Raw genomic sequence first — 23,717 nt, 5'->3', positions numbered from 1 at the left:
AATAATGTTCTATGTTAGGATAGGTAATGTAGTTGACATTAATAATGTTCTATGTTAGGATGGGTAATGTAGTTGACATTAATAATGTTCTACATTAGGATAGGTACTGCAGTTGACATTGGTAATGTTCTATGTTAGGATAGGTAATGTAGTTGACATTAATAATGTTCTATGTTAGGATAGGTAATGTAGTTGACATTAATAATGTTCTATGTTAGGATAGGTAATGTAGTTGACATTAATAATGTTCTAGTTTGGGATAGATAATCTAGTTGACACTGGTAATGTTCAACAATATTTTTCCCCTTAGACTGCTTCTTTTTGTGACACCATAAAAAGGTGAGCGTGACTGCCTCATTGCCTTGGTAATAAAAGTATACGATTCCCCGAGTAGTGTGATGCTGACCAGTGATGTGTAAGCATAGTTGGTGAGCAGAGTCCACAGGAGGGGTCACTGGTTTCTGCTCCAGTCAGACAGAACAGGAGTAGTTTCAGACCAGACAGAGAATTGAAAGGGTTTCAGACCAGACTGGTTTTGAGAGGTTGATAAAGGAAGGGGCTGGTTCTAAACTCTGGGGGACAAGGGTTACAGACAAGATGCCATCAGGGCGGATGATCAAGCTGGTGGTGTACGAGGTGTTAGAGGTCTCTTGTCTCAGTGTTCCAATGTTCGTGGTGATGGAGAGGTTTGCTTCCCTGATGCTCCATGTCAGAGGAGATCTGACTGCCTATTGGCTGGTGGTAGCAGCTTCCATGGCCTACGTTACCTCTGTATCTCTGCTAGTCTGGGTTCCTCTCCGGTACCTTGTCCTCAAGCAGCGCACGGTCATCACAGACATCACGCAGTGGTGAGTACATTAGATTATGCATTACATTATTCAGTGCATTCGGAAAGGATTCAGACATCTTCCCTTTTTCCACATTTTGTTACGTTACAGCCTTATTATAAAATGGATCAAATACCTTTTTTCCTCATCAATCTACACACAGTACCTCATAGTGACAAAGCGAAAACATGTTTTTAGAAATATTTGCAAATGTATTAAAAATATAAAACAAATACCTTATTTACATAAGTATTCAGACCCTTTGCTATGAGACTCGAAATTGAGCTCCGGTGCATCCTGTTTTCATTGATCATCCTTGAGATGTTTCTACAACTTGATTGGAGTCCACCTGTGGCAAATTCAATTGATTGGACATGATTTGGAAAGGCACACACCTGTCTATATAAGATCCCACAGTTGATAGTGCATGTTAGAGCAAAACCAAGCCATGAGGACAAAGGAATTGTCCGTAGAGCTCCGAGACAGGACTGTGTTGAGGCACAGATCTGGGGAAGGGTACCAAACAATTTATGCAGCATTGAAGGTCCCAACGAACACAGTGGCCTCCATCATTCTTAAATGGAAGAAGTTTGGAATCACCAAGACTCTTCCTAGAGCTGGCCACCTGGCCAAACTGAGCAGTCGGGGGAGAAGGGCCGTAGTCAGGGAGGTGACCAAGAACCCGATGGTCACTCTGACAGAGCTCCAGAGTTCCCCTGTGGAGATGGGAGAACCTTCCAGAAGGACAACTATCTCTGCAGCACTCCACCAATCAGGCCTTTATGGTATAGTGGCCAGATGGAAGCCACTCGTCAGTAAAAGGCACATGACAGCCCGCTTGGAGTTTGCCAAAAGGCACCTAAAGGACTCTCAGACCATGAGAAACAAGATTCTCTGGTATGATGAAACCGAGATTGAACTCTTTGGCCTGAATGCCAAGCGTCACATCTGGAGGAAACCTGACACCATCCCTATGGTGAAGCATAGTGGTGGCAGCAACATGCTGTGGGAGTGTCCTTGAGTGGCCCAGCCAGAGCCCGACCTGAACCCGATCAAACATCTCTGGAGAGACCTGACAATAGCTGTGCAGCGATGCTCCCCATCCAACCTGGCAGAGCTTGACAGGATCTGCAGAGAAGAATGGGAGAAACGCCACAGGTGTGCCAAGCTTGTAGCGTCATACCCAAGAAGACTCTAGGCTGTAATCGCTGCCAAAGGTGCTTCAACAAAGTACTGAGTAACCGGATGGACATCATGAAAATGATCGGAGAGGTTGAGAGTAGAAGAAAGGGTGAGTAAAGGGTCTGAATACTGAATAATTATGTAAATGTGATATTATGATTTATTTGTTTGCTACACTTTCTAAAAAACTGTTTTTGGTTTGTCATTATGTGTTGTGTGTAAATTGATGAAGGAAATAAATAATTTCATCAATTTTAGAATACGGCTGAAATGTAACAAAATGTGGGGAAGGGGTCTGAATACTTTAGAATGCATTGTATGTAATGAGACATTATATAAACTCTTTATAGTATTTTATTGACATTTTAGAGGTGATAACTTGACATTTATCAAAAAGATAAAAAAGGGAAATATAGTTTACACATTATACATTATAAATTACATTATATTATACATTATATTTTACATTACATTATACATTATATATTATGCATTACATTATACTTTATATTATACAGTCCTGTGTAATGTCAGAGTTCATCCCCCCTGCTCTTCCTTCTCCTACTCATTGAGTTCCTGTGTAATATCAGAGTTCAGCCCCCCCTGCTCTTCCTTCTCCTACTCCTTGAGTACCTGTGTAATATCAGAGTTCAGCCCCCCCGCTCTTCCTTCTCCTACTCCTTGAGTACCTGTGTAATATCAGAGATCAGCCCCCCCCCCTGCTCTTCCTTCTCCTACTCCTTGAGTACCTGTGTAATATCAGAGATCAGCCCCCCCTGCTCTTACTTCTCCTACTCCATGAGTACCTGTGTAATATCAGAGATCAGCCCCCCCCTGCTCTTCCTTCTCCTACTCCTTGAGTACCTGTGTAATATCAGAGTTCAGCCCCCCCTGCTCTTCCTTCTCCTACTCCTTGAGTACCTGTGTAATATCAGAGATCAGCCCCCCCTGCTCTTCCTTCTCCTACTCCTTGAGTTCCTGTGTAATATCAGAGATCAGCCCCCCCTGCTCTTCCTTCTCCTACTCCTTGAGTACCTGTGTAATATCAGAGTTCAGCCCCCCCTGCTCTTCCTTCTCCTACTCCTTGAGTACCTGTGTAATATCAGAGTTCAGCCCCCCCTGCCCTTCCTTCTCCTACTCCTTGAGTACCTGTGTAATATCAGAGATCAGCCCCCCCCCGCTCTTCCTTCTCCTACTCCTTGAGTACCTGTGTAATATCAGAGATCAGCCCCCCCCTGCTCTTCCTTCTCCTACTCCTTGAGTACCTGTGTAATATCAGAAATCAGCCCCCCCCCTGCTCTTCCTTCTCCTACTCCTTGAGTACCTGTGTAATATCAGAGATCAGCCCCCCTGCTCTTCCTTCTCCTACTCCTTGAGTACCTGTGTAATATCAGAGATCAGCCCCCCCCCCCCCCCCTTGCTCTTCCTACTCCTTGAGTACCTGTGTAATATCAGAGATCAGATGAATTATGTTGTGCATTATACATTATATATGACATTATACATAACAGTACATTATACATTACATATTACATTATATACTACATTATACATGATACATGACCATATACAGTGCCTTCGGAAAGTATTCAGACCCCTCAACTTTTTCCACATTCTGTTACATTAGTCTTATTCTGAAATGTATTAAAATAATTTTTTTCCTCATCAATCTACACACAATACACGCAATACAAAAACAGGTTTTTAGAAAGTTTGCAAATGAATTAAACATAAAAAACGGAATTACCCTATTTACACATTGCTATGAGACTCGAAATTGAGCTTAGGTGCATCCTGTTTCCATTGATCATCCTTGAGATATTTCTACAACTTGATTGGAGTCCACCTGTGGTAAATTCAATTGATTGGACATGATTTGGAAAGGCACACACCTGTCTATATAAGGTGACCAAGAACCCGATGGTCACTCTGACAGAGCTCCAGAGTTCCTCTGTGGAGATGGGAGAACCTTCCAGAAGGACAACCATCTCTGCAGCACTCCACCAATCAGGCCTTCATGGTAGAGTGGCCAGATTGAAGCCACTCGTCAGTAAAAGGCACATGACAGCCCGATTGGAGTTTGCCGAAATGCACCTAAAGACTCTGGGTCTGATGAAACCAAGATTGAACTCTTTGGCCTGAATGTCAAGCATCACGTCTGGAGGAAACCTGGCACCATTCCTACGGTGAAGCATGGTGGTGGCATGTTGGGGATGTTTTTCAGCTGCAGGGACTGGGAGACTAGTCAGGATCGAGGGAAAGATGAACGGAGCAAAGTACAGAGAGATTCTTGATGAAAATCTGCTCCAGAGCACTCAGGACCTCAGACTTGGGCCAAGGTTCACCTTCCAACTGGACAACGACCCTAAGCACACAGTCAAGACAGCGCTCGGAGTGCCTTTGGGACAATTCTCTGAATGTCCTTGAGTGGCCCAGCCTGAGCCCGGACTTGAACCCGATCTAACATATCTGTAGAAACCTGAAAATAGCTGTGCAGCGACGCTCCCCATCCAACCTGAGCCAAGCTTGTAGCGTCATACCCAAGAAGACTCGAGGCTGTAATCGCTGCCAAAGGTGCTTCAACAAAGTACTGAGTAAAGGTTCTGAATACTTATGTAAATGTTATATTTCAGATTCTTTTATTTTTAATACATTTCTAAAAAAACAGTTTTTGCTTTGTCATTATGGGGTATTGTGTGTAGTTTTAGAATAAGGCTGAATGTAACAAAATGTGGAAAAAGTCAAGGGCTCTGAATACTTTCTGAATGCACTGTACATCACATACATTATATATTATTCATTACATTACATTATACATTACACTTTGCATTATACCTTACATATTATACATTACATTATACATCACATACATTATATATTATACATTATACATTACATTATACATCACATACATTATATATTATACATTATACATTACATTATACATCACATACATTATATATTATACATTATACATTACATTATGCATTACATTATACATTAGAGTATACATGATAAATTACATTATATTATACATTACATACATTCTACATCACATTGTTGTGACGTGACTTACTTTAATGTATGACTGTTATTTTTCGAATCACCGACTATGTTTAATTGTCACTCGATTAAATTAACTCATTAGGAATTTGGGGCACCACGGAAGAAGTTGTTTAACGAGTTACCATCTCCCGAAATAAACTCTTAGAAGATATATATATGCAAAGGGGACAGGATGACTGCACCGTATTGAGGGGAGGATGGATGGGGCCATGTATCGTGAGATCTTGGCCAACAACCTCCTTCCCTCAGTAAGAGCATTGAAGATGGGTTGTGGCTGGGTCTTCCAGCATGACACCGACCCGAAACACACAGCCAGGGCAACTAAGGAGTGGCTCCGTAAGAAGCATCTCAAGGTCCTGGAGTGGCCTAGCTAGTCTCCATACCTGAACCCAATAGAAAATCTTTGGAGGGAGCTGAAAGTCCGTATTGCCCAGCGACAGCCCCGAAACCTGAAGGATCTGGAGAAGGTCTGTATGGAGGAGTGGGCCAAAATCCCTGCTGCAGTGTGTGCAAACCTGGTCAAGACCTACAGGAAACGTATGATCTCTGTAATTGCAAACAAAGGTTTCTGTACCAAATATTACGTTTTGCTTTTCTGATGTATCAAATACTTATGTCATGCAATAAAATGCAAATTAATTACTTAAAAATCATACAATGTGATTTTCGGCAGTGTATCAAATACTTGTTCTCCCCACTGTATATATATATATATATATATATATATATATATATATATATATATATATACATACACACACACACACACACACACACACACACACACACATTTGGAACATTTTCTAAAAAAGTTTATGCTTCGTCATTATTGGGTTAGGGTTAGGGTTATCATTAGGGTTAGGGTTATCATTAGGGTTAGGGTTATCATTAGGGTTAGGGTTATCATTAGGGTTAGGGTTATCATTAGGGTCGTCATTATGGGGTATTGTGTGTAGTTTGATGAGGGGAAAACCAATGTAATCCATTTTAGAATAAGGCTGTAACATAATAAAGGGTGGAAAGAGTCAAGGGGTCTGAATACTTTCCAAATGCACTACATCACATACATTATATATTATTCATTAAATTATACTTTATACATTACACTTTGCATTATACGTTAAGTAATACAGTACATCATACATTGCACATTATACATTTCATTATACATTATAAATTACATAATATATTATACATCACATACATTCAATTATACATTATAGATTGCATTATACATTACATTCACATGCTGTTAGGATAAGGGTTGTGGTATGGACATGTCCTTGACTAACATGCTGTTTTTCAGGAGACCAACAACATTGGCCTATGTGATTCTGTGCACGTTACCATGCTTCTCTATTCTGATCGCCGGTTCCAAGGTAAAAATGTTTTTCTTACATTATATAAATGTGTCACGTGACTTTATGACTCTCTTGTAAGTGAAGTATGTGGCCACAGTGACCAAACACACACTCACTCACTCACTCACACACACACACACACACACACACACACACACACACACACACACACACCACACACACACACACACTCACGTACAGGACTGTGACGGGGAGTCAGGTACTTGGTAACAATCCTGAAGACAACAGGTTGACTATTAACCTGATCCCCGGTGGAATGAAGCAGGAATTCAAACACAACTCAAAGGTTACATCATGTCATTACATTCTCACGCTAACCCTCACCTTCTCACCCTAACTCTAACCTTCTCACCCTAACCCTCACCTTCTCACCCTAACCCTAACCTTCTCACCCTAACCCTAACCTTCTCACCTTAATCTTCTCACTTTAACCTTAACCCGAATATCCAACACTTGGTCACAAAATACAGTGAGGGAAAAAAGTATTTGATCCCCTGCTGATTTTGTAAGTTTGCCCACTGACAAAGACATGTGTCACGCCCTGACTCAGGGGACGTTTATTTGTTGAGTCAGGGTGTGTATATTCCGTGTTATGTTGTTTCTATGGTGTAGATTCTAGAATGTGTAGATCTATGTTGGCAGGGGTGGTTCCCAATCAGAGGCAGCTGTAGCTCGTTGTCTCTGATTGGGGACCATACTTAGGCAGCCTTTTGGCACCTGTTAGTTGTGGGATCTTGTTCCGTGTAAGGTATGTTGTGTGTATGCTACCTTGGATTTCACGTTTCGTTTGTTGTTTTGTCGTGTGTTTAGTCATTAATAAATATGAATGCATATCACGCTGCGCCTTGGTCCTTCTCGTTCGTAAACGATCGCGACAGAAGATCCCACCAAAATAGGACCAAGCAGCGTGTTCAGGAACAAACGCTGGGAATTAAACAGGAGGTTACGTTAGTAGATGTCCTCCTCGTTTGGGGGAGAATCACGGAGGAGGCCGTCCGCTACAGGAAGGCGATGAAGGAGGATGCCCAGGTAGGAGAGGAGAAACGGCGCCAACAGTGCCGACGACGGAGACCCGAGAGGCAACCCCAATAAAAATTTGGGGGGGGGGGCACACGGTGTGGACGACGAGGCAGCAGGAGGCAGCGACAGGGCGGATCTGCAGGTTAGGAGAGGAGGCCACCAGGTTACGGGGGCTATTGGTCCAGAGGGAGCAGGAGTTATTTGGTCAGAGGGAGGAGCTACAGGAGGCTATAAGGGAGAAGGAGAGTGTAGAGGCACGGCGAGAGGAGCTGGTTAGGCAGCAGAAGGAGCGGGGGTTTATAAGGGAACCCAGTCCCGCTTCTCGCACCAAGAAAGTGGTGCGTGTCGCCAGTCCGGTCCGGCCCGTTCCTGATCCCCGCACTAAACCAGTGGTGCGTGTTCCCAGTACGGCCCGACCCATTCCTGCTTCCCGCACAAGGCCAGTGGTGTGTGTTCCCAGTACGGTCCGGCCCGTTCCTGCTCCCCGCACTAAGTTAGTGGTGCGTGTTCCCAGTACGGCCCGACCCGTTCCTGCTCCCTGCACTAAACCAGTGGTGCGTGTTCCCAGTACGGCCCGACCCATTCCTGCTTCCCGCACAAGGCCAGTGGTGTGTGTTCCCAGTACGGTCCGGCCCGTTCCTGCTCCCCGCACTAAGTTAGTGGTGCGTGTTCCCAGTACGGCCCGACCCGTTCCTGCTCCCCGCACTAAGCCAGTGGTGTGTGTTCCCAGTACGGTCCGGCCCGTTCCTGCTCCCCGCACTAAGCCAGTGGTGCGCGTCGCCAGCCCGGTCCGGCCTGTTCCTGTCCCTCGCACCAAGCCAGTGGTGCGCGTCGCCAGCCCGGTCCGGCCTGTTCCTGCCCCTCACACCAAGCCAGTGGTGCGCGTCGCCAGCCCGGCCTGGCCTGTTCCTGCTCCCCGCACTAAGCCAGTGGTGCGTGTCGCCAGCCCGGTCCGGCCTGTTCCTGTCCCTCGCACCAAGCCAGTGGTGCGCGTCGCCAGCCCGGTCCGGCCTGTTCCTGCCCCTCACACCAAGCCAGTGGTGCGCGTCGCCAGCCCGGCCCGGCCTGTTCCTGCTCCCCGCACCAAGCCAGTGGTGCGCGTCGTCAGCCCGGTCCGTTCCTGCTCCCCGCACCAAGCCAGTGGTGCGTGTGTCCAGTCCGGCACGGCCCGTGCCTGTTCCACCGGTGCCTGGTCCGGCACCGGTCAGCTGCTCCACTCCGGAGCCAGAGCAATCCGCTCCACCGGGGTCCAGTCCTACTCCGGTCAGCGTATTCACTCCGGAGCCAGAGCAATCCGCTCCACCGGGGTCCAGTCCAGCTCCGGTCAGCCGCTCCACTCCGGAGCCAGAGCAGTCCGCTCCACCGGTGCCTGATCCAGCTCCGGTCAGCGGCTCCACTCCGGAGCCAGAGCAGTTCGATCCACCGTCGTCGGGTCCAGCTCCAGTCAGCGGTTCCAGTCCAGACCCAGACGTCAGCCCCTCTCCAGGTTCGGGGACTCCCACACCAGGGTCCAGACAGGGCTTGGTACGTCGTGGGAGGAAGGAGAGGGGAAGCAGCACGTCGAGGTCCAGACCAGACCATGGGCGCAACAGGGAGGTGGAGAGTAAGTGGTGGTCATGCCCGGAGCCGGATCCGCCTCCGAGGCGGAATGCCCACCTGGCCCCTACCCTGTTATGTTTATGTGGCGCGGTCGGAGTCCGCACCTTTGGGGGGGGGGGGGGTACTGTCACGCCCTGACTCAGGGGACGTTTATTTGTTGAGTCAGGTTGTGTATATTCCGTGTTATGTTGTTTCTATGGTTCTAGAATGTGTAGATCTATGTTGGCCGGGGTGGTTCCCAATCAGAGGCAGCTGTAGCTCGTTGTCTCTGATTGGGGACCATACTTAGGCAGCCATTTGGCACCTGTTAGTTGTGGGATCTTGTTCCGTGTAAGGTATGTTGTGTGTATGCTACCTTGGACTTCACGTTTCGTTTGTTGTTTTGTCATGTGTTTAGTCGTTAATAAATATGAATGCATATCACGCTGCGCCTTGGTCCTTCTCGTTCGTAAACGATCGTGACAACATGATCAGTCTATAATTTTAATGGTAGGTTTATTTGAACAGTGAGATACAGAATAACAACAAAAAAATCCAGAAAACGCATGTAAAAAATGTTATAAATTGATTTGCATTTTAATGAGGGAAATAAGTATTTGACCCCTCTGCAAAACATGATTTAGTACTTGGTGGCAAAACCCTTGTTGGCAATCACAGAGGTCAGACGTTTCTTGTAGTTGGCCACCAGGTTTGCACACATCTCAGGAGGGATTTTGTTCCACTCCTCTTTGCAGATCTTCTCCAAGTTATTAAGGTTTCGAGGCTGACGTTTGGCAACTCGAACCTTCAGCTCCCTCCACAGATTTTCTATGGGATTAAGGTCTGGAGACTGGCTAGGCCACTCCAGGACCTTAATGTGCTTCTTCTTGAGCCACTCCTATGTTGCCTTGGCCGTGTGTTTTGGGTCATTGTCATGCTGGAATACCCATCCACGACCCATTTTCAATGCCCTGGCTGAGGGAAGGAGGTTCTCACCCAAGATTTGACGGTACATGGCCCCGTCCATCGTCCCTTTGATGCGGTGAAGTTGTCCTGTCCCCTTAGCAGAAAAACACCCCCAAAGCATAATGTTTCCACCTCCATGTTTGAAGGTGGGGATGGTGTTCTTGGGGTCATAGGCAGCATTTCTCCTCCTCCAAACACGTTAAGTTGATGCCAAAGAGCTCGATTTTGGTCTCATCTGACCACAACACTTTCACCCAGTTCTCCTCTGAATCATTCAGATGTTCATTGGCAAACTTCAGACGGCCCTGTATATGTGCTTTCTTGAGCAGGGGGGACCTTGCGGGCGCAGCAGGATTTCAGTCCTTCACGGCGTAGTGTGTTACCAATTGTTTTCTTGGTGACTATGGTCCCAGCTGCCTTGAGATCATTGACAAGATCCTCCCGTGTAGTTCTGGGCTGATTCCTCACCGTTCTCATGATCATTGCAACTCCACGAGGTGAGATCTTGCATGGAGCCCCAGGCCGAGGGAGATTGACAGTTCTTTTGTGTTTCTAACATTTGCGAATAATCACATCAACTGTTGTCACCTTCTCACCAAGCTGCTTGGCGATGGTCTTGTAGCCCATTCCAGCCTTGTGTAGGTTTACATACTTGTCCCTGACATCCATGGAGAACTCTTTGGTTTTGGCCAAGGTGGAGAGTTTGGAATCTGATTGATTGATTGCTTCTGTGGACAGGTGTATTTTATACAGGTAACATGCTGAGATTAGGAGCACTCCCTTTAAGAGTGTGCTCCTAATCTCAGCTCGTTATCTGTATAAAAGACACCTGGGAGCCAGAAATCTTTCTGATTGAGAGGGGGTCAAATACTTATTTCCCTCATTAAAATGCAAATCAATTTATAACATTTTTGACATGCGTTTTTCTGGTTTTTTCTGTTGTTCTTCTGTCTTTCACTATTCAAATAAACCTACCATTAACATTATTAGACTGATCATTTCTTTGTCAGTGGGCAAACGTACAAAATCAGCAGGGGATCAAATACTTTTTTCCCTCACTGTATATCAGCTACATTCCTGTTTATGGTATCTCCTTCGCTGGAGTTCAGGACATTCAATGAGATCTTACTGGGTGTTATGACTTTTAATAAAACCAGATGGCTTCATATTGTCATGGAAATTCATACACAGGGACACTCGAAGTCAACCTTAAATGAATAATTGTTTATTATCAGCACGCTGGAGAGGTTCCAACCAACTTGATGCACTGTAGTGAATGTCTGTCTGGAGCTCTAACGGGGCAGTCCCGTTAGTTCCTTTATATACTGACAAGTCATATTTGCATGATTTAGCTTATTCATAATTAATTAATCATTAACATTCGCTTCATTCATGTGACTGACCAATACTGGGTCATGCATGTGACAGACCAATACCTCACGAGGCTTGTTCTCTCTAAGCTGAGACATTGAAACTGAGATATCCCTTTCTCTAAACAAGGTTCTGGACGTACTGCCAAATTGCAGACACTGGTAGTGAGGATTCGTTCAATCAGTCACTTGCATGAACACAGAAATTGGTTTATAGAAAAGCACAAACATAGAACATAGAAATTGGTAAATAGAAAAAAAAGCACCAACATAAAATGTTCCATCACAATATAATATGGAATGTTGTTTTAGCACTGCCCAAAATCTTATAACGAAGATTTTTGATTTCTCGTTATCTCAATGAAGACATTTTCCTGACAGTGTCTCTATGAAGACGTTTTCCTGACAGTGTCTCAATTAAGACATTTTCCTGACAGTGTCTCAATGAAGACGTTTTCCTGACAGTGTCTCAATGAAGACATTTTCCTGACAGTGTCTCTCTATAGCTAGATTTCCATCCAGTTGGCGACAGAGTTTCATGCGAATATTCATAAATCTGCTAAAAGAAAATATGCAAATTCTTCCCACCAGTGGTGTTTCCACCAAACTGACTTGTTGCAGATAAAAATCAGTGTGGGTAGGCTGTGTGGATATAGATGCCTATATATACAGTGAGGGAAAAAAGTATTTGATCCCCTGCTGATTTTGAACGTTTGCCCACTGACAAAGAAATGATCAGTCTATAATTTTAATGGTAGGTTTATTTGAACAGTGAAAGACAGAATAACAACAAAAAAATCCAGAAAAACGCATGTAAAAAATGTTATAAATTGATTTGCATTTTAATGAGGGAAATAAGTATTTGACCCCCTCTCAATCAGAAAGATTTCTGGCTCCCAGGTGTCTTTTATACAGGTAACGAGCTGAGATTAGTAGCACACTCTTAAAGGGAGTGCTCCTAAGCTCAACTTGTTACCTGTATAAAAGACACCTGTCCACAGAAGCAATCAATCAATCAGATTCCAAACTCTCCACCATGGCCAAGACCAAAGAGCTCTCCAAGGATGTCAGGGACAAGATTGTAGACCTACACAAGGCTGGAATGGGCTACAAGAACATCGCCAAGCAGCTTGGTGAGAAGGTGACAACAGTTGGTGCGATTATTCGCAAATGGAAGAAACACAAAATAACTGTTCTTTCTCCCTCGGCTTGGGGCTCCATGCAAGATCTCAGCTCGTGGAGTTGCAATGATCATGAGAACGGTGAGGAATCAGCCCAGAACTAAACAGGAGGAACTTGTCAATGATCTCAAGGCAGCTGGGACCATAGTCACCAAGAAAACAATTGGTAACACACTACGCCGTGAAGGACTGAAATCCTGCAGCACCCGCAAGGTCCCCCTGCTCAAGAAAGCACATATACAGGGCCATCTGAAGTTTGCCAATGAACATCTGAATGATTCAGAGGAGAACTGGGTGAAAGTGTTGTGGTCAGATGAGACCAAAATCGTGCTCTTTGGCATCAACTCAACTCACCGTGTTTGGAGGAGGAGGAATGCTGCCTATGACCCCAAGAACACCATCCCCACCTTCAAACATGGAGGTGGAAAGATTTTGCTTTGGGGGTGTTTTTCTGCTAAGGGGACAGGACAACTTCACCGCATCAAAGGGACGATGGACGGGGCCATGTACCGTCAAATCTTGGGTGAGAACCTCCTTCCCTCAGCCAGGGCATTGAAAATGGGTCGTGGATGGGTATTCCAGCATGACAATGACCCAAAACACACGGCCAAGGCAACAAAGGAGTGGCTCAAGAAGAAGCACATGAAGGTCCTGGAGTGGCCTAGCCAGACCTTAATCCCATAGAACATTTGTGGAGGGAGCTGAAGGTTCGAGTTGCCAAACGTCAGCCTCGAAACCTTAATGACTTGGAGAAGATCTGCAAAGAGGAGTGGGACAAAATCCCTCCTGAGATGTGTGCAAACCTGGTAGCCAACTACAAGAAACATCTGACCTCTGTGATTGCCAACAAGGGTTTTGCCACCAAGTACTAAGTCATGTTTTGCAGAGGGGTCAAATACTTAATTCCCTCATTAAAATGCAAATCAATTTATAACAATTTAGACATGCGTTTTTCTGGATTATTTTGTTGTTATTCTGTCTCTCACTGTTCAAATAAACCTACCATTAAAATGATAGACTGATCATGTCTTTGTCAGTGGGCAAACGTACAAAATCAGCAGGGGATCAAATTCTTTTTTCCCTCACTGTGTATATATATATATATATACAGCAGGCAGATACAGTGTGGATATAGATGCCTATATATATATATATATAAACAGCAGGCAGGTACAGTGTGGATATAGATGCCTATATATATATATATATATATATATATATATATATATATATATACACACAGCAGGCAGATACAGTGTGGATATAGATGCCTATATATATATATATATATATATATATATATATATATATATATATATATATATATATATATATATATATATATACAGCAGGCAGATGCTGTGTGGGTATAGTCTACATGAGATTATTATGGATAAGGGCGAGAATATTTTTCTTTGTCAAACGGCAATCAAGCATCAATCATCATATCACCAGAATCAGCCCCTCAATATATCACGACCTTTCACCACCCTGTGAAGTTCATCATCATTTATTTAATCTGTAGCCTAATAAACTCTATGCTTTCCAGAGTTGTAGTGGGAGGACCACACACCATATCGCATTACTCCATATGATGGTTATTATATAAATATTTGCGCATAAAGGTGTTTCCGCTGCCATTTCTTGCATAATTAATTTCACTGACACAAAAATATCCCACCATGTTGAATGAACCAATTATCTGTCAGCATTTATAAAATTGTACCAAAACTTCCTGGTTCCATGACAGGCTGTTTACTTTTTTTTAAGGTATGACTTTACTCGCATTAAAATTTGATGGAAACGTGGTTACAGAAGACATTTTCCTGACAGTCTATGTTGATCAAGGTGCAGGTGGACAGATACTCTGAGCTGCCTTAACCCTAACCCCAACCCCTGAACTCTAACCTTAACCCCTAGCCCTAATCCTAGCCCTAATCCTAAACTTAAACCCAACCCTAACCTTAACCCTTAGCTCTAACCCTTAAAGGACCACAGTACAGACAGGACCACTTCTCTGAACTGCCTTAACCCTAGCTCTAAACTTAACCCCTGACATCTAACACTAACTTTAACCCCTAGCCCTAAACCCTAACCCAATCTCGCTCTGTGTTGGTCCATGCAGGTGCAGGTGGATAAGGGACCACAGTACAGACAGGACCACTTCTCTGAGCTGCCCGTCTCTCTGGTGCTCTTCGCTCTCATCTGTGTGGATATCATTGAGAAGATCCGGCCGTGCTGCCTCACTGGGCAAGGTACCATTATTACTGCCTCACTGGGCATGGTACCATTATTACTGCTTCACTGGGCAAGGTACCATTATTACTGCCTCACTGGGCTACCATTATTACTGCTTCACTGGGCAAGGTACCATTATTACTGGTTTACTGGGCAAGGTACCATTATTACTGCCTCACTGGGCAAGGTACCATTATTACTGGTTTACTGGGCAAGGTACCATTATTACTGCCTCACTGGGCAAGGTACCATTATTACTGGTTCACTGGGCAAGGTACCATTATTACTGCCTCACTGGGCAAGGTACCATTATTACTGCCTCACTGGGCAAGGTACCATTATTACTGCCTCACTGGGCAAGGTACCATTATTACTGCTTCACTGGGCAAGGTACCATTATTACTGCTTCACTGGGCAAGGTACCATTATTACTGCCTCACTGGGCTACCATTATTACTGCCTCTCTGGGCTACCATTATTACTGCCTCACTGGGCAAGGTACCATTATTACTGCCTCACTGGGCTACCATTATTACTGCTTCACTGGGCAAGGTACCATTATTACTGCCTCACCGGGCTACCATTATTACTGCTTCACTGGGCAAGGTACCATTATTACTGCCTCACCGGGCAAGGTACCATTATTACTGCTTCACTGGGCAAGGTACCATTATTACTGCCTCACTGGGCATGGTACCATTATTACTGCCTCACCGGGCTACCATTATTACTGCTTCACTGGGCAAGGTACCATTATTACTGCCTCACTGGGCAAGGTACCATTATTACTGCCTCACCGGGCTACCATTATTACTGCTTCACTGGGCAAGGTACCATTATTACTGCCTCACCGGGCAAGGTACCATTATTACTGCTTCACTGGGCAAGGTACCATTATTACTGCCTCACTGGGCATGGTACCATTATTACTGCCTCACCGGGCTACCATTATTACTGCTTCACTGGGCAAGGTACCATTATTACTGCCTCACTGGGCAAGGTACCATTATTACTGCCTCACCGGGCTACCATTATTACTGCTTCACTGGGCTACCATTATTACTGGTTCACTGGGCAAGGTACCATTATTAGTGCCTCACTGGGCATGGTACCATTATTACTGCCTCACTGGGCAAGGTACCATTATTACTGGTTTACTGGGCAAGGTACCATTATTACTGCTTCACTGGGCAAGGTACCATTATTACTGGTTCACTGGGCAAGGTACCATTATTACTGCTTCACTGGGCAAGGTACCATTATTACTGCTTCACTGGGCAAGGTACCATTATTACTGCCTCACTGGGCAAGGTACCGTTATTACTGGTTTACTGGGCAAGGTACCATTATTACTGCTTCACTGGGCAAGGTACCATTATTACTGGTTCACTGGGCAAGGTACCATTATTACTGCTTCACTGGGCAAGGTACCATTATTACTGCTTCACTGGGCAAGGTACCATTATTATCAGGGGAAAAGGGCCTTGGTCAGGGAGGTGACCAAGAAACCCGATGGTCACTCTGACAGAGCTCCAGAGTTCCTCTGTGGAGATGGGAGAACCTTCCAGAAGGACAACCTTCTCTTCAGCACTCCACCAATCAGGCCTTTATGGTAGTGGCCAGACGGAAGCCACTCCTCAGTAAAAGACAAATGACAGCCCACTTCGAGTATGCCAAAAGGCACCTAAAGGACTCTCAGACCATGAGAAACAAGATTCTCTGGTCTGATGAAACCAAAATTGAACTCTTTGACCTGAATGCCAAGCGTCACATCTGGAGGAAACCTTGCACCATCCCTACGGTGAAGCATGATGGTGGCAGCATCATGCTGTGGGGATGTTTTTCAGCGGCAGGGACTGGAAGACTAGTCAGGATCGAGGGAAAGATGAACGGAGCAAAGTACTAAGAGATCCTTGATGAAAACCTGCTCCAAAGTGCTCAGGACCTCCGACTGGGGTGAATGTTCACCTTCCAACAGGACAACGACCCTAAGCACACAGCCAAGACAACGCAGGAGTGGCTTCGGGACAAGTCTCTGAATGTCCTTGAGTGGCCCAGCCAGAGCCCAGACTTGAACCCGATCTAACATCTCTGGAGAGACCTGAAAAGGCTGTGTAGCGACACTCCCCATCCAACCTGACAGAGCTTGAGAGGATGTGCAGAGAAGAATGGGAGAAACTCCCCAAATACAGGTGTGCCAAGCTTGTAGCGTCATACCCAAGAGGACTCGAGGCTGTAATCGCTGCCAAAGGTGCTTGAACAAAGTACTGAGTAAAGGGCCTGAATAATTATGTAAAGGTGATATTTCAGTTTTATATTTTATATAAATTTGCAAACATTTCTAAAAACCTGTTTTTTGCTGTGTCATTATGGGGTATTGTGTGTAGATTGATGAGGGATTTAAAAAAAAATCCATTGTAGAATAAAGCTGTAATGTAACAAAATGTGGAAGAAGTCATGGGGTCTGAGTACTTTCCGAATAAACTGTGTATCTGCTGCTTTTGCTACTAGTGATGTATATCTGCTGCTGATGCTACTAGTGATGTATATCTGCTGCTGATGCTACTAGTGATGTATATCTGCTGCTTTTGCTACTAGTGATGTATATCTGCTGCTGATGCTACTAGTGATGTATATCTGCTACTGATGCTACTAGTGATGTATATCTGCTACCAATGCTACTAGTGATGTATATCTGCTACTGATGCTACTAGTGATGTATATCTGCTACTGATGCTACTAGTGATGTATATCTGCTACTGATGCTACTAGTGATGTATATCTGCTACTGATGCTACTATTGATTTATATCTGCTACTGATGCTACTGGTGATGTATATCTGCTGCTGATGCTACTAGTGATGTATATCTGCTACCAATGCTACTAGTGATGTATATCTGCTGATGATGCTACTAGTGATGTATATCTGCTGCTGATGCTACTAGTGATGTATATCTGCTGCTGATGCTACTAGTGATGTATATCTGCTGCTGATGCTACTAGTGATGTATATCTGCTACTGATGCTACTAGTGATGTATATCTGCTGATGATGCTACTATAGATGTATATCTGCTGCTGATGCTACTAGTGATGTATATCTGCTGCTGATTATACTAGTGATGTATATCTGCTACCAATGCTACTAGTGATGTATATCTGCTGCTGATGCGGATCTGCTACCAATGCTACTAGTGATGTATATCTGCTGCTGATGCTACTAGTGATGTATATCTGCTACTGATGCTACTAGTGATGTATATCTGCTGCTGATGCTACTAGTGATGTATATCTGCTACTGATGCTACTAGTGATGTATATCTGCTGCTGATGCGGATCTGCTACCAATGCTACTAGTGATGTATATCTGCTGCTGATGCTACTAGTGATGTATATCTGCTGATGATGCTACTAGTGATGTATATCTGCTACCAATGCTACTAGTGATGTATATCTGCTACTGATGCTACTAGTGATGTATATCTGCTGCTGATGCTACTAGTGATGTATATCTGCTACTGATGCTACTAGTGATGTATATCTGCTGCTGATGGTACTAGTGATGTATATCTGCTACTGATGCTACTAGTGATGTATATCTGCTGCTGATGCTACTAGTGATGTATATCTGCTACTGATGCTACTAGTGATGTATATCTGCTGATGATGCTACTAGTGATGTATATCTACTGCTGATGCTACTAGTGATGTATATCTGCTGCTGATGCGGATATGCTACCAATGCTACTAGTGATGTATATCTGCTGCTGATGCTACTAGTGATGTATATCTGCTGCTGATGCTACTAGTGATGTATATCTGCTGCTGATGCTACTAGTGATGTATATCTGCTGCTGATGCTACTAGTGATGTATATCTGCTACTGATGCTACTAGTGATGTATATCTGCTGATGATGCTACTATAGATGTATATCTGCTGCTGATGCTACTAGTGATGTATATCTGCTGCTGATGATACTAGTGATGTATATCTGCTACCAATGCTACTAGTGATGTATATCTGCTGCTGATGCGGATCTGCTACCAATGCTACTAGTGATGTATATCTGCTGCTGATGCTACTAGTGATGTATATCTGCTACTGATGCTACTAGTGATGTATATCTGCTGCTGATGCTACTAGTGATGTATATCTGCTACTGATGCTACTAGTGATGTATATCTGCTGCTGATGCGGATCTGCTACCAATGCCACTAGTGATGTATATCTGCTGCTGATGCTACTAGTGATGTATATCTGCTGATGATGCTACTAGTGATGTATATCTGCTACCAATGCTACTAGTGATGTATATCTGCTACTGATGCTACTAGTGATGTATATCTGCTGCTGATGCTACTAGTGATGTATATCTGCTACTGATGCTACTAGTGATGTATATCTGCTGCTGATGCTACTAGTGATGTATATCTGCTACAGATGCTACTAGTGATGTATATCTGCTGCTGATGCTACTAGTGATGTATATCTGCTACTGATGCTACTAGTGATGTATATCTGCTGATGATGCTACTAGTGATGTATATCTGCTGCTGATGCTACTAGTGATGTATATCTGCTGCTGATGCGGATATGCTACCAATGCTACTAGTGATGTATATCTGCTGCTGATGCTACTAGTGATGTATATCTGCTGCTGATGCTACTAGTGATGTATATCTGCTGCTGATGCTACTAGTGATGTATATCTGCTGCTGATGCTACTAGTGATGTATATCTGCTACTGATGCTACTAGTGATGTATATCTGCTGCTGATGCTACTAGTGATGTATATCTGCTGCTGATGCGGATATGCTACCAATGCTACTAGTGATGTATATCTGCTGCTGATGCTACTAGTGATGTATATCTGCTGCTGATGCTACTAGTGATGTATATCTGCTGCTGATGCTACTAGTGATGTATATCTGCTGCTGATGCTACTAGTGATGTATATCTGCTACTGATGCTACTAGTGATGTATATCTGCTGCTGATGCTACTAGTGATGTATATCTGCTACTGATGCTACTAGTGATGTATATCTGCTGCTGATGCGGATATGCTACCAATGCTACTAGTGATGTATATCTGCTGCTGATGCTACTAGTGATGTATATCTGCTGCTGATGCTACTAGTGATGTATATCTGCTGATGCTACTAGTGATGTATATCTGCTACCAATGCTACTAGTGATGCATATCTGCTGCTGATGCTACTAGTGATGTATATCTGCTACCAATGCTACTAGTGATGTATATCTGCTAACAATGGTACTAGTGATGTATATCTGCTACCAATGCTACTAGTGATGTATATCTGCTACCAATGCTACTAGTGATGTATATCTGCTGCTGATGCTACTAGTGATGTATATCTGCTGCTGATGCTACTAGTGATGTATATCTGCTGCTGATGCGGATCTGCTACCAATGCTACTAGTGATGTATATCTGCTGCTGATGCTACTAGTGATGTATATCTGCTGCTGATGCTACTAGTGATGTATATCTGCTACCAATGCTACTAGTGATGTATATCTGCTGCTGATGCGGATCTGCTACCAATGCTACTAGTGATGTATATCTGCTGCTGATGCTACTAGTGATGTATATATGCTGCTGATGCTACTAGTGATGTATATCTGCTACCAATGCTACTAGTGATGCATATCTGCTGCTGATGCTACTAGTGATGTATATCTGCTAGCAATGCTACTAGTGATGTATATCTGCTGATGCTACTAGTGATGTATATCTGCTACTGATGCTACTAGTGATGTATATCTGCTACTGATGCTACTAGTGATGTTTATCTGCTGCTGATGTTACTAGTGATGTATATCTGCTACCAATGCTACTAGTGATGTATATCTGCTACCAATGCTACTAGTGATGTATATCTGCTACCAATGCTACTAGTGATGTATATCTGCTGATGCTACTAGTGATGTATATCTGCTACCAATGCTACTAGTGATGTATATCTGCTACCAATGCTACTAGTGATGTATATCTGCTACCAATGCTACTAGTGATGTATATCTGCTGATGCTACTAGTGATGTATATCTGCTGATATTACTAGTGATGTATATCTGCTGCTGATGCTACTAGTGATGTATATCTGCTACTGATGCTACTAGTGATGTATATCTGCTACTGATGCTACTATTGATGTATATCTGCTACTGATGCTACTAGTGATGTATATCTGCTGATGCTACTAGTGATGTATATCTGCTACCAATGCTACTAGTGATGCATATCTGCTGCTGATGCTACTAGTAATGTATATCTGCTGCTGATGCTACTAGTGATGTATATCTGCTACTGATGGTACTAGTGATGTATATCTGCTACCAATGCTACTAGTGATGTATATCTGCTAGCAATGGTACTAGTGATGTATATCTGCTAGCAATGCTACTAGTGATGTATATCTGCTACCAATGCTACTAGTGATGTATATCTGCTGCTGATGCTACTATTGATTTATATCTGCTACTGATGCTACTAGTGATGTATATCTGCTGATGATGCTACTAGTGATGTATATCTGCTGATGCTACTAGTGATGTATATCTGCTGCTGCTACTAGTGATGTATATCTGCTGCTGATGCTACTAGTGATGTATATCTGCTACTGATGCTACTATTGATGTATATCTGCTACTGATGCTACTATTGATGTATATCTGCTGCTGATGCTACTAGTGATGTATATCTGCTGCTGATGCTACTAGTGATGTATATCTGCTACCAATGCTACTAGTGATGTATATCTGCTGCTGATGCGGATATGCTACCAATGCTACTAGTGATGTATATCTGCTGCTGATGCTACTAGTGATGTATATCTGCTGCTGATGCTACTAGTGATGTATATCTGCTGACGCTACTAGTGATGTATATCTGCTAGCAATGCTACTAGTGATGCATATCTGCTGCTGATGCTACTATTGATGTATATCTGCTGCTGATGCTACTATTGATGTATATCTGCTACTGATGGTACTAGTGATGTATATCTGCTACCAATGCTACTAGTGATGTATATCTGCTACTGATGCTACTAGTGATGTATATCTGCTGCTGATGCTACTAGTGATGTATATCTGCTGCTGATGCTACTAGTGATGTATATCTGCTGCTGATGCTACTAGTGATGTATATCTGCTACCAATGCTACTAGTGATGTATATCTGCTACTAATGCTACTAGTGATGTATATCTGCGGCTGATGCTACTAGTGATGTATATCTGCTACTGATGCTACTAGTGATGTATATCTGCTGCTGATGCTACTAGTGATGTATATCTGCTGCTGATGCTACTAGTGATGTATATCTGCTGCTGGTGCTACTAGTGATGTATATCTGCTGCTGATGCTACTAGTGATGTATATCTGCTGCTGATGCTACTAGTGATGTATATCTGCTGCTGATGCTACTAGTGATGTATATCTGCTACTGATGCTACTAGTGATGTATATATGCTACCAATGCTACTAGTGATGTATATCTGCTGCTGATGCTACTAGTGATGTATATCTGCTGCTGATGCTACTAGTGATGTATATCTGCTGCTGATGCTACTAGTGATGTATATCTGCTGCTGATGCTACTAGTGATGTATATCTGCTGCTGATGCTACTAGTGATGTATATCTGCTGCTGATGCTACTAGTGATGTATATCTGCTGCTGATGCTACTAGTGATGTATATCTGCTACTGATGCTACTAGTGATGTATATATGCTACCAATGCTACTAGTGATGTATATCTGCTGCTGATGCTACTAGTGATGTATATCTGCTGCTGATGCTACTAGTGATGTATATCTGCTGCTGATGCTACTAGTGATGTATATCTGCTGCTGTTGCTACTAGTGATGTATATCTGCTGCTGATGCTACTAGTGATGTATATCTGCTACCAATGCTACTAGTGATGTATATCTGCTGCTGATGCGGATATGCTACCAATGCTACTAGTGATGTATATCTGCTGCTGATGCTACTAGTTATGTATATCTGCTGATGCTACTAGTGATGTATATCTGCTACCAATGCTACTAGTGATGTATATCTGCTACCAATGCTACTAGTGATGCATATCTGCTGCTGATGCTACTAGTGATGTATATCTGCTAGCAATGCTACTAGTGATGTATATCTGCTGCTGATGCTACTAGTGATGTATATCTGCTACTGATGCTACTAGTGATGTATATCTGCTGCTGATGCTACCACTGATGTATATCTGCTGCTGATGCTACTAGTGATGTATATCTGCTGCTGATGCTACTAGTGATGTATATCTGCTACCGATGCTAGTAGTGATGTATATCTGCTACCGATGCTACTAGTGATGTATATCTGCTACCGATGCTACTAGTGATGTATATCTGCTACCGATGCTACTAGTGATGTATATCTGCTACCGATGCTACTAGTGATGTATATATGCTACTAGTGATGTATATCTGCTACTGATGCTACTAGTGATGTATATCTGCTACTGATGCTACTAGTGATGTATATCTGCTGCTGATGCTACTAGTGATGTATATCTGCTACTGATGCTACTAGTGATGTATATCTGCTGCTGATGCTACTAGTTATGTATATCTGCTACTGATGCTACTAGTGATGTATATCTGCTACTGATGCTACTAGTGATGTATATCTGCTGCTGATGCTACTAGTGATGTATATCTGCTGCTGATGCTACTAGTGATGTATATCTGCTGCTGATGCTACTAGTGATGTATATCTGCTGCTGATGCTACTAGTGATGTATATCTGCTGCTGATGCTACTAGTGATGTATATCTGCTGCCGATGCTACTAGTGATGTATACCTGGTACCGATGCTACTAGTGATGTATACCTGCTACCGATGCTA

The 23,717-nt window shown here is 43.5% G+C and overlaps 1 protein-coding gene across 1 annotated transcript in view; it reads left to right on the top strand.

Annotated features, from left to right (window-relative positions):
- Window positions 1-597: 597 nt before the first annotated feature.
- Window positions 598-23,717, top strand: part of LOC311150601 (transmembrane protein 236-like) — a gene marked incomplete at both ends in the record, with an annotated part of 34,059 nt that continues 10,939 nt past the window's right edge. Inside the window, 3 exons of the mRNA XM_084188085.1 lie at window positions 598-848; window positions 6,382-6,454; window positions 14,698-14,827. Coding sequence (XP_084044211.1) covers window positions 598-848; window positions 6,382-6,454; window positions 14,698-14,827 — 454 coding nt within the window. The remainder of the gene's footprint in view (window positions 849-6,381; window positions 6,455-14,697; window positions 14,828-23,717) is intronic.

Source organism: Coregonus lavaretus, assembly GCF_964263955.1.
Source record: "Coregonus lavaretus genome assembly, chromosome: 23".
NCBI lineage: Eukaryota > Metazoa > Chordata > Actinopteri > Salmoniformes > Salmonidae > Coregonus > Coregonus lavaretus.
This window is presented reverse-complemented; position numbering and strand designations above follow the sequence as displayed.